At 39.5% G+C, this 12,358-nt stretch overlaps 2 protein-coding genes across 5 annotated transcripts; one reads left to right on the top strand and one right to left on the bottom strand.

Annotated features, from left to right (window-relative positions):
* Positions 1–203: 203 nt before the first annotated feature.
* On the bottom strand, positions 204–3,888 carry LOC131259539 (uncharacterized). Of its 4 annotated transcripts, none has more exons than XM_058261050.1 (2): positions 3,262–3,888; positions 204–1,275 (listed from the first exon to the last, which is right to left on the bottom strand). In XM_058261050.1, exons 1-2 carry the CDS (start codon positions 3,848–3,850, stop codon positions 269–271), a joined length of 1,596 nt encoding a protein of 531 aa, XP_058117033.1. In that variant the 5' UTR covers positions 3,851–3,888; the 3' UTR covers positions 204–268. The 4 variants fall into 4 exon arrangements, with proteins under 4 accessions (XP_058117033.1, XP_058117035.1, XP_058117034.1 ...); XM_058261052.1 differs by lacking the exon at positions 204–1,275 and adding an exon at positions 1,363–1,952; XM_058261051.1 differs by lacking the exon at positions 204–1,275 and adding an exon at positions 2,486–2,989.
* Positions 3,889–8,943: 5,055 nt separating this feature from the next.
* LOC131259557 (uncharacterized) lies at positions 8,944–10,571 on the top strand. Its single transcript, XM_058261071.1, has 2 exons — positions 8,944–9,564; positions 9,787–10,571. Exons 1-2 carry the CDS (start codon positions 8,994–8,996, stop codon positions 10,191–10,193), a joined length of 978 nt encoding a protein of 325 aa, XP_058117054.1. The 5' UTR covers positions 8,944–8,993; the 3' UTR covers positions 10,194–10,571.
* Positions 10,572–12,358: the final 1,787 nt, after the last annotated feature.

The following is a 12,358-nucleotide window of genomic DNA, read 5'->3' as shown; positions in this document are numbered from 1 at the left end:
CCTGATACCGGGCACAACATCAAATCGAATATGCTTGTTTGACATTTCGAAAGCGCAGCACAAGATCCTTAAATATTTATTTTGGTATATGCAACACTTGGTTACTCAAAACAAGGTTAATGTTGAGTTATGTTGCATACGGTTATCATGTAGTGGTCGACCGTTATTTTCAAATGATTTCAATGAACAGGAAGTCAAATTTGTAGTTCAATTTACTTTATATTTTAAGTTTATGGATTATTCTTGCTGTCATCAATCTTATGATCTTTTATGGTAGTTCATTAATATCATCTTCTACCAGATATTTGGAAAGGTTAGACCACATGAGCCCGAATTCTTTCTCACAGTCCTTCGGAGTGATCAAATTTGGAATTTTATCTATTGCCTCAACGACTTGTTGAACATTTGGAGGATTTGTGCGGTTTGTGAAATCCTTCCAACGACAGGACATTGATTCTAAAGGATTTAAACATGGCGAATGTGGAGGTAAGTATAACAATTGGATTTTTTCTTCTATTACAAGCTGTTTAATCTCCTCGTGTTGATGGAAATGTTCCGGGTCTATGATCACAACCGTTCGCTGATCGGGTTTGCTTATCAGTTTCTTTTTCAACTCATGAATAAATGTGTTGACTTTAGGGAAATCAAATGCCCTCTGCGATGCCAGGTACTGCACAACTCCTGCACTGCTAATGGCACATAATATGGAAATATGTCTTGAGCGAGCCGGACGAACTACTTGTCCACGCTCCCCAGTCCGGGTATTGAGTATGAAATCGACGTCGTGAAAAAAGATAATCTCTGTCCCACAATCCCTCAATGATGAAAGTTTTATGGCATACTCCTTATGTGTGAGATTATTATCCGATTGGACCGCATTTACAATTTGTGGTACATGTACTTTCTTAAACGAATAATGAAACCCATCGAAGTAGCGAGAAATAGATTTTACGCTCACTTTTATGCCATGGTATTGCTGCATTTTCTTAGCAACTGCCTGCATAGATATTGTGCAATCTTCTCCTATTAAGGACCTCAAGCGGTCAATCGTTGCTGGAGGCATTTTAATCTTACGATGTTCTCCAGTGTGTGGCACAATACCACTCTGTCTATATGTTCTAAGAATATTCCCTGTTTCACTTTTCATATTCTGGGCTGATATGGTCATTTCTTTCTCTAGGTTGTAAACTATCGTTGTCTTATATTTTCCACTTTTATCCGATTGTTTTAGCTTGGAATTTTCTCCTCCAGACAAGAAAGTTCCAGTGAAGGATGCTGAAAAATACCAAAATGTTACAAAATTAATGTTCCTGACTCTGTATCCTTGATTAAAGTATAATCATTATTTAAATTTTATTCTTGATTAAAAATGGTGTGCTGAGTATGAGCAATAATTGTTTATTGTAACTGACTAGTTGTTCCGGTTATGTGCTGAAGGTTTGAGATATCTTAAAGACACAACAACAATTTTGTGCCTTTTTCTAGAAGGGCAAAGAAGTAGGGTCGGGGCAATAAGTGGTGTTTTCATTCCCTAGTAATTTCTTAATATTTTTCATTTGGTTAATGACCGTACCACAATTTTAACATTATTTCATTTAACCAGTCAACAATCCAATCCAACTTAGCTAGTCCCTTACCGCTGTTTAAACTTGATACAAGCTGCTCGATCTTATTTCGTGCTCCAAATTATATTTTCTTTGAAAGAGAACCGCCACAGGCGGGTAAAAAACCTCGCTGGCTATAGTTGCGCACTGAAGAAACATTCGCACAAACTCCCGGTTCAACGATGATTTTGGATGATGATGTTGGTTCTTCATAATCACCAAATCGAAGCCTCCATCGCCGTAAGGCAGCACGTCTATTGCTTAGTCGCTTATTTCGTTCAATTTGCGACTCAATCGGAGGACTGGCGTAACGAACATTGATGACCTCCAGCATATCGTGTCCTTTCCCTGAGTTTAAAAGAAGGAATGAATTGACATAGTAACCAAAATATATATAAATATTACCCATGATTAATTAACGTTCCAACACTTTTGTACTACTCATATTGGCTAAACCTCAAAGATTCTGATTTTAAAATATTTGGTTCCATCCTCGTATCTCCCTATCAATGTCTCTGCAACAACTTCAGTTTGAGTTTCTTCTTTTCCGCACTGTTCGTTACAAATAATAGTATCTTTCTACCTCCTGTTGACATGAGCCATTTACAGACTTCTTTAAGGAACCCCTAAGGGTTTTTATGTTCACCTCATTCGGTTGAAAGATTTCGTAAATTCTTAGTAATTTAAATACGATAATTCATACTTCTTCTTCTTGGCGTAACGACCTCTTGGTCATGCCTGCCCGTTAAGGGCTTACAAGACTTGTTTCCCTGTTGTAGTACGTGGATAGTCAGTCCTCTCGTACAGGGGAGGGTCCGGTCTCGGTTGGGATTCGAACCCACGCCGTCGGCTGTCGCGGAGCCCCAATTAATTCATACTAATAGTTTGAAATAATGTTTCAAAACAAGAAAATAAGTCAGTTTATTAGTATTTCTTGCTCAACTATAAATTAAATTTTTTAATGTATTCCTCTGAAGTGAAAACATCAACATCGGTTATTGGTCTCCTTACTTTCGGGAACTCTTTCCGGATGGTTGACTCAGAAACTGCTAAACCAAATTCTTCTATCAATTTTTTACGTATTTGAGACAGAGATATGGTACTGTTTTCCTCGCGCAAAGCGCGTATCCAAGAAACGTGCATTTCACTCAGCTTTTTCGGGTGATCTCCTCCACGCTTTTTTCCCTCAATGACGCCGGTCTTGCGATATCTGCCAACGAGTGCATAAACGGACTTGGTACGTAGCTTAAACTTTTGAGCTATCTGAGCCACAGGAGCGCCTTTTTCGAATGCAAATATTATTTTCGCTCGATCGGTGTTTGATATGGTTTCCCGCTTACGAACCTTCGCAGTCGAACAGCCAGCTTTATCTTCCACCGAAATAACTGCAATAAATCATCAGCAATGATTACTGCAATTATCATAATCATCATTTAAATTAATCAAAATGCAACCGCTAATGCATAAATTAATTTCTATATGATCATCGTATTACCCTCAAACTCGCGTCTTTACTATCTAAGTTGCATTGGATGCTGACTTAGCATAAAAATGCAAATTTTTTTTTAGTAATGCCTCTCAAGATGAAACAATTTACTATGTGTGATGTACTGAGTAGCGTTTTTGGTTTAGCGTACCAATTATAAACAATGTTTACCTTTTAAATTTGCGTTCTGTTTGGTGCTTTGTATCTGTTCCATTTTGTTGGCCGATGAAGAACTGCTTTGAATAGAAGTAGGTGCAGGTCGACTATCCTCAGTGTCGCTGAAAACATCCTCTGTAGGTGAACTCCGGTAAAATCTTTTGTAGGTTGAACTGTGGTCATCCGAGTCACATTCTTCTTTCGGTACAATAGGTTCTTCACATTCTATAAACTCCATTTTAATCACTGCAGGATGGTCATCTTTCTCCTCTTGTAGGGTATCAGTAGTAGGTTGTTCTTTCGAAGCTATCGTTCTCAAGCTACGTGCACTCTTTGTACAGCGCTCGTAGAACTTGTACGATTCTATCACTTTTGCCTTACATTCCTTGCATATTTTCGTTGGCCATTTCAAGGCTTCATCACAGAGTACCTGCGACTCATTGAACACTGTTGGGTAGAGCTTAACCAGCATCATATGCAGGTTCGTCGTGCCTTCATCTTCATTCAATGTTTCGTAAATGGACCAATCTACATCGTTGTTAGTTGTACAAATGCGACAAAAACTCGATACAAGCGTTCCTGAAAGGCTGTTCCGATCCATCATTTGGCTAAAACAAAATACACTTGTTTACAATGCCCTCCGTGGCGTCCAAAATCACAACAATATGATCAAGGTACAACCATCTAAGATGTCAAAATATAAACACCGTGAGTAACATTCCACCTTCCCCGTTGGTCTAGCATTGCCGAAGGTTGTTACACGAGGTCCAGACTACAGCGCGACGTCCGTCACGAAACGCGGCGTCGCCCGACAGGCGGCTGAACTCCATATAAAAAAAGTGTCGCACAAATCGCGCTAGACGATGCCTAGTGTAGAAACAGCGAAAAACGCGACTTCGCGCTAGCCCTTCTCAAAAGTCAATTCGAAATGAAAACAATGTTGGTTATTTGATTCGTTTCCACTGCGCTACTCTGCTTTTATTACACGTACTGAACAGATTACATCCGACGAGACTAACAGACAGACACAGAATAATATCTTGCTTCACATTCATCATAGTCTACTACATGACTATAGCCTACTCGATAGTTGAAGTTGTAATCGCAAAACTCAACACTCCTCCTCAATTACAACCGCTTCAACAATTCCCTTAGGTCAAACCTAACAACCTACAGTCTGCTGCAAGTAAAATCGGACGCTTGAAAAATGAGAAGGTCTGCTGTCTTTCCGCAAGCCTACAGCATTCCCGGAACCGAATATTGACCTTTAACGTATACATTTCTATTCATTAACTCTTTCACTATGTAAGTAAATTGAAAACGAAATCAAAATCGATTGTTTTACTGAGATACGGCTCAAAATATGCGCGAAGACCCGAAAAGCGGACACGCAAGTAAAATCGGACAGCTAGGATTCTTTGCCGTTTGGTGCACTTCAAGTGGTCGCATGTCGTTGTACCTGCACATTTATTAGTTGGCCACTATTGTTCTTTGTACTTGATTTATAGGTACCCAAATTATCATACAAAAAACCCATAAAAAATAACGATAAGCTGACGAGAATGCAAACAAAGATTGTTACTATTTCACTGTGGATTATTTGTAATGTTTTAGTTAAAATTTAGCTAAAAAAGATTTTTTTTCATAAGTTTCTAACACAATTCACTTTATGCAATGCAAATAATCAAAACAGGTGTTTGAAATTCAGCATTTTCTCAAGTTTTCACTTGTAGCTAAAAAAAACTTGTAGCCGTTTTGGCGTGCTTCCAACTTATATTTTGTAATTTTCTTTACATAAACTCTTTAGTTTACGTCTTTCAATTATCACAAGAAGTTTTAAATTGGTTTGTAGTCGTACAACCACCACCATAAGTTCCTACAAGTGCTTTGTTACCCACAAGTGTATTGTTATTGGATGGCGGTAGTGAGCAGTTTGGGCAGTTGGATAATACCCTAATCTAGTATCCAGCAATGTGTGTTTTGGATTATAATCTTGATAGAATACAAAATATTACTTCAAATGTTAGTTATTAGGTGCTAGGTTTTGACTTAATTTTGAAAATATTGATGTAATACACCTTGTTCATGATGCCGTGTATGACATACAGCTCCCAGGAACTTCGACGGAGTTACGATACCATATGATTGATCAATCATGTCCAAACTTCAAGATTTTTTTAACTGATATGAATGCTAATGGTTAATACCTTTGACTGTGTTAATATATATGATGAATTTTCTTCATTTAATCATTGTTTTCTTACTTTAAGAACTCTTCTTCCCACGTTTCCAAGTGGGTTACTGGGTTATGCTTCATTGATCTCGTTAAACTGAGGGCTTCAGTAATGAAATTAACAAACTTTTATTTCACAAGACTATCCAATCCTATTCTGGTTTCCCCGTAAGTAGTTTCCCTTCATGTTTGGATCATCTTACTGATCATAATCTGGGCATAAGCCCATCTGATACTAACAAGTTTAAGTTTGTTGCTTCTGTGTAAAATTTGAGTATTTTTGTTTCTTCATTTTGTTGTCTACCTTGCAACTACAAAGAACAATAGTGGCCAACTAATATTTGTGGTACTAGAACGACCTAAAGTCACTTGCAGAGCGCCAAACGGCAAAGAAACCTAGCTGTCCGATTTTACTTGCGTGTCCGCTTTTCGGGTCTTCGCGCACATTTTGTGTCGAATCTCACTAAAACAATCGATTTTGATTTCGTTTTCATTTTTCTTACGTAGTGAAAGAGTTAACGAAAAGAATTGTATACGTTAAAGGTCAATATTCGGTTCCGGGAATGCTGTAGGCTTGCGGAAAGACAGCAGACCTTCTCATTTTTCGAGTGTCCGATTTTACTTGCAGCAGACTGTAGATAACTTCTTGAACTTTGTTGTTCCTAGTGGCTTGGTAAAGATGACAGCCACCATGTGTTCTGTGGGACAATAAGTGAGTTGCAACATTCCGTTTTCACACAACTCCTAATTTCTTCTACATGATGATTTTCACAGTACTATGGTCTCTGTGACCCAGGCGACGATGCCACATGTCAATGCAGTTAGCATTATGTCCGGCCGTTGCCAACAACGTTCGCTGTACATCGGTATTGAGCTGATAAAGATTTCCATTGCGTTGTCCTTTCATCAACACTTTGCCGTCTTTCTTCACAACGCAGCCATTTTTGGAAAAGTTTACTGTGCAGTTTTCATCACACAACTTGCTTACAGACAGCAGACTTCCTGACAGTGACGGCACATGATACACATGTTTCAGCCTCACAAGGATGTCCTTTTCATTTCCATTAATAGATCGAAACTTAGCAGATCCAAACCCTGCTGCAGATGTTTCCCTTCCATCAGCCAAGCTCACATTTGTGGTGTTCGCACGTATATCATCTAGTAGCGATGCGTTGCTAGTCATATGAGAAGTTGCTCCTGAATCGAAGATCCATGACGCAGAGCAATTCTCCTTTTCAGATCTAGCTCCCAAACACACTTCTACTTCTGCATTTCCATCCACCAAATGCGCCTTCTGTTTAAACGATCTGTTCACAGCTTGGTCCTCCGTCTTTTTCAGTAATCGATCCTGTTCTAGTTTCCAACAGTAGCGCCTAATATGCCCTTCTTTATTACAATAATGGCAGAGCCTTTTCTTCAGCACAGGTTGCTTCGTTTTTACAACCTTGCAAGAATGCTCTCCATTTCCATGGCCATCACGCTCGACTCTCTTCCGCCATTCATCTAGAAGCTTTCCTTTCACGAATTGTAAATTCAAATCTTCTTCTGGTCGGCTTTCTAGGGCGCTTATCAAAGTATCATACGATGCATGCAGGCTGGATAAAATAATAGCAACTAGCCAATATTCTTTCAGAGCATCTCCCATACTTGCGAGTCGGTTCGACAATTGCGTTATTTCAGCAAGATGTTCTGCCATGTTGCCATTTTCGGGCAATTGTAGACGAACCAGTTTCCTCAGAACATGGATTTTGGAGGATAGCGTGGCTCGTGCATGATGTTTCCGCAGAGCTTCCCACATTTCTCTTGCAGTTGCGGAACGGATGACGTGACACGCTTGGTTGTCGTCGATGGACAAACCAATGAAAGCTCTAGCCCTACCATCTTTAACAATCCAGGTAGTATCAGGCGTATCAGGCTTCTCATTTTTCACTACGTCGATCAATCCTTCCTTGGTCAGCAACAACTCCAGCCGAAAACGCCAGATTTCATAATTGAAATCGTTCAACTTTTGTATCGAGAAATTCGTATCCACCATTTTCACGCTCAAGATTCTGGGCCCATAACCTGTTGGTTATTTGATTCGTTTCCACTGCGCTACTCTGCTTTTATTACACGTACTGAACAGATTACATCCGACGAGACTAACAGACAGACACAGAATAATATCTTGCTTCACATTCATCATAGTCTACTACATGACTATAGCCTACTCGATTGTTGAAGTTGTAATCGCAAAACTCAACAAACAAATCGATAGCTGGACAAAACGTAAACAAACCGAAACACAAACGTGAACAAAACGAGCAGTTCCAGTTCGGTAGTGCATCAGAGCGGATGTTAGCAGTGCACAAGTTTCTTGAAGTAGTTAGCGGAAAAGTAAGGTTAGCTTAGGGCACGACCGCGTGGTCACGCCGAGCTGGAGCTCAGGTCAGATAAATCCTAGCTGCCGCACATCTCGGGCTGTTTGAGTCAATCAAGCGGACCACGAGGTTTTTGTGTCCTGACAACGGAAGGAATTATTCCTCCCGTGGACGGCGGGGCGACATATGGCTTTTATAGCCGGTCCTAAAGGACGAGCCCCTTCATAGGAGTTCGGACAGAGTCGGTACGCCTCTGATTACGAGTAAGGGAACAAACGTTCGACTTAGCGTTGGAGACTATAGGATATACCCTGACTCGCATAGTGAAAGAAGAAGAAGAAGAAGAACAAAACGAGCAATAGTCTCCACGACACATCGGATTTTTCGTTGTTCTACTTATTTCTAGCCTTCACAAATGTAATTCAATTATGAAACTTTGTTTTAATTGATATTTTTACCAAAGTTTTTAAGTAAACAAACTGCTCTTCAACAAGTAGGAGATGATGTGGAAGTATATACTTCCTACGGCGGGCCAAAATATCGTCGTAGTCTGTAAGTTTGTTTTCTCAGTGAATTTCAAATATAGAAGCGACAAACCCACTCAGGGTGCATAAAATACGTAGCTAAACAAATATCATGCATTACTACCTCAAAATTCAACAACAAAATTTAGCCGAGTTTGCGTCGCAATGTGATACATATTTCCACATACTCCCCTACCTCTGTCGCGCTTGGCTTGCGCGATTGTTCTGCCGAAACTGGGCTACTTTTGAAACGGGACGTCGCGCTGTAGTGTGGCACTTGGGTCTTCGCCCCCGTGTGAAGGCACTTGGGTCTTCGCAAAGCCCATACGCTGTTCAGCTACTCGCTGGTAGCTTCAGCTACACGTCTTCATGCAGTGAGGCACCTACAGATTGCACAGATTGCATGGAACTGGGGAAAATTGTTGTTTTGAAAAGTTATTGTTTTATTTAATAAATTTTATACTTTTATCACATCAACCTTGGGCATTGCTAGACCAGAGGGAAAGCAGGAATGTAGCTCAAGGTGTATATGTTTCCACATCTTAGATGTTTACACCTTGATCACATTGTTGTGATTTTGGACGCGGTCGGAGTGTATCGTAAACAAGTGTATTTTGTTTTAGCCAAACGATGGATCGGAACAGCCTTTCAGGAACGCTTGTATCGAGTTTTTGTCGCATTTGTACAACAAACAACGATGTAGATTGGTCCATTTACGAAACATTGAATGAAGATGAAGCCACGACGAACCTGCATATGATGCTGGTTAAGCTCTACCCAACAGTGTTCAATGAGTCGCAGGTACTCTGTGATGAAGCCTTGAAATGGCCCATGAAAATATGCAAGGAATGTAAGGCTAAAGTGATAGAATCGTACAGATTCTACGAGCGCTGTACAAAGAGTGCATGTAGCTTGAGAACGATAGCTTTGAAAGAACAACCTACTACTGATACCCTACAAGAGGAGAAAGATCATCCAGCAGTGATCAAAACAGAATTCATTGAATGTGAGGAACCTACTCCGTTCAAAGAAGAATGTGACGAGGACGATCACGGTTCAGCTTACAGAAAATGTTACGGGAGTTCACCTACACATGATGTTTTCAGCGACACTGAGGACAGTTTGCCTGCATCTTCTAGTAGCTATTCTGCCAACAAAAGTCAGCAAAAACAACGCATTAAAACTAACGGTGATTTGAGAGGTAAATGGTGTTGATCAAAGATGAAAACGCTATTTCATGCTTCATAGTTTAAATTTGGTTCCATCTCAAAAGGCATTGAAAAAATTGCTTTGCCGATTTTACTGAATCAATGCATACAATGTAATTACGTAATATAAACTATGAAACGAATTGGAGTGGTGTCTATAATATGATTTATTGTAGTAATTTCGGGCAAAACTAATTGTGGCTGTTTGTCTGCAGGTGTTCGGAAGTATAAAGCCATTCCAGACTCCGACCGGGCGAAAATCATATTTGCATTCGAGAAAGGCGTACCTACGATTGAGATATCCAAAACGCTACAAATTAACAGAACTACTGTAAGCGCAGTCATAAGTAAATATCGGAAAACCGGCATAATTCAAGCAAAAAAGCGAGGAGGATCAAAGGGGAAAAAGATGAGTGAAATTCATATTTCTCGTATACGAGCTTTGCGCGAGGAAAATAGCTCCATATCACTTAAGAAAATAAGTCTAAAGTTGCTTGAAGAATTCGGTATTGTAGTGTCTAACACGACTATTGCGAAAGAGGTTGAGAAGGTGATTAAGAAAGCAGCTAAAGCTAATGATGTTTTTAATTCAGAGGAATTTATACAAACATTCAATCCATAGAAAGTAAACCAGGTGTTTTTAAAGGGGGTCATTAAAAGAGATTTCGATCGTTTTGAAAAATGCTGAAAAAGGATACAGAAGTTTATATGTTTTTAGAGTAAAAGTTGTTAGGTTTACTGTATAAACCAGGGGTCGGCATACATTTCCTGAGCCAGTTGATTCACTCTGACGTCCGCACAATTCACTATGCTTTACGACCGGCGCGTTTGCATTAGTTCCTCCGTATCTGGCCGCCCTGTTTGATCATTCTTTTTCAATCTTTGTTAAAATTTACGTACGAACAGTAACCGCGTGACTACATTAGGCGTACCATACCAAATGCAACCCAGCACTTCTGGGTTGGCTGACGATGGTGTGCTCGAAAGAGCTCGATGAAGTGCTCGATTTTTCATATTGGTAAGAACTTGTCGAGCAGCTATCAGTTAATTAGTGGAGAGCATCAACTATTTCGTTTTGAAAGAAGTTATACAGCATTCAATCCGTTGATAGAATTATTCTCATCTTTTCTAAGTCGTGAAACACTGTGGTAAAACGAATCTTATTGATTTTATTTGCCTGTAATTACCGTCTGTAACCGTAAACTGCTGGATTCAGTTTGAATACACAAGGTGAGCAGGACAAAGCATAGGGTTAGAGTGAGAGGTTTTGTGACTACACTTGCATCGCTCTATTCTGATAGAAAAATCGATTTTTGACACTTGGAGCGTACCAGTTTTTTGGTATGGTACGCCTAATGTAGTCATGCGGTAACGCCCGCTGTGAAATTTGTTTACTTTCCATTTGATATTTGTTTACATCCAATAGTCTGTGGGACGTGTCAGGAGACAGCGTTGACAGCACACCAAAATGATGTGATCGGATGCAAACTGATACGGAGCCATTACATCTATAGGTGAATCCTCCGATCATCCTGCAAAAAAGTGGGAATTAAAATATCAAATTAAAATTTTATTCTTTCTTGTTTAACAATGATAAAAGTAAATAACAGTATCTAAATTATTTTAATGTTTATTAAAACCATAAAACACATAAAATAAGCACTTTTTATGTGGGCCAAAAATGGTACATAGGTGGGCCAAAATAGAAGCAAAGTGGGCCAAAATAGCGACAAAAAGTGTGTTTGGAAATTGATACTTTTCCAGTGAAAACATCAAATAAACTCAAACATATGATTTTAATGCATGTTTAGATAGCTACTCTACATTATCATACCCAGTTTATCGTAATATGATCGGTACAATTAATGCAACGATTTATTTTGTGGTGACCCTTCCCTAAGTGGGCCAAAATTGGTACTTTAACCCTAATCCTAAATGCTGAAAAAACAATAGAACGTTGAAACTTAACTGCTTCATAGCCATCTTGAACTTTTTTAAATAATGTAGGCCTATGTGACATTCAATGTTTTTGATTTCAGAATTGTAACTTATGAATCTTTCGACGACAATCTTACGAATCCATTCATGTTTCTTCGAGGATTATGAATTCCCAAACAATGATGATTATCGGACTATTCACAAAAACAATTGAATAATCATGAATTTTATTAAAATAAATATGGGTAAAAGAGTAAATGAGGCCCCGGGCTAGATTCTCCTCTTCCTGCTGGTTCACATTTAGCGCCTGAAGCTATGCAAAGCGCGACACATGCATTCGTTTCGAATTTTTGAACGCTAACGGTTCGCTTAAAAGAACATAACGGTTTAAACTAATCACGCAGTGGAGGTTGAATGCGGGTTAATATACTTTTACATGATAAGCTACTAGTAAGTAAACTATACCACACATGATGGACAGCATGAAACAATGAGTTTAGCCGAAGAAATGATTTGGAAACGGCGGCGCGCCCGCAGCGAGCGAAGCGAGCGGACTGCGCTAGGTCTACCGAAAAAGAGAGTTTGTTATAGTTTTGAGAAATAAGGGGGGCCCGTGGGCCTAGTTACTCTTTTACCTAAATATGAAACCTGAAAAAATTTGGTTAGATGAAATCTTACCGCGTGACCACATTAAGCGTACCATACCAAAAACTTGGTACGGTCGAGCTCCAGCGCACCATACCAAATGCAACCCAGCACTTCTGGGTTGGCTGACGATGGTGTGCTCGAAAGAGCTCGATGAAGTGCTCGACTTTTCATATTGGTAAGAACTTGTCGAGCAATTATCAG

Source organism: Anopheles coustani, chromosome 3 (genome assembly GCF_943734705.1).
Source record: "Anopheles coustani chromosome 3, idAnoCousDA_361_x.2, whole genome shotgun sequence".
NCBI classification, from domain to species: Eukaryota; Metazoa; Arthropoda; class Insecta; order Diptera; family Culicidae; genus Anopheles; species Anopheles coustani.
Note: the sequence above shows the minus strand (reverse complement) of the source record. Positions and strands in the feature narration are given on the sequence as shown.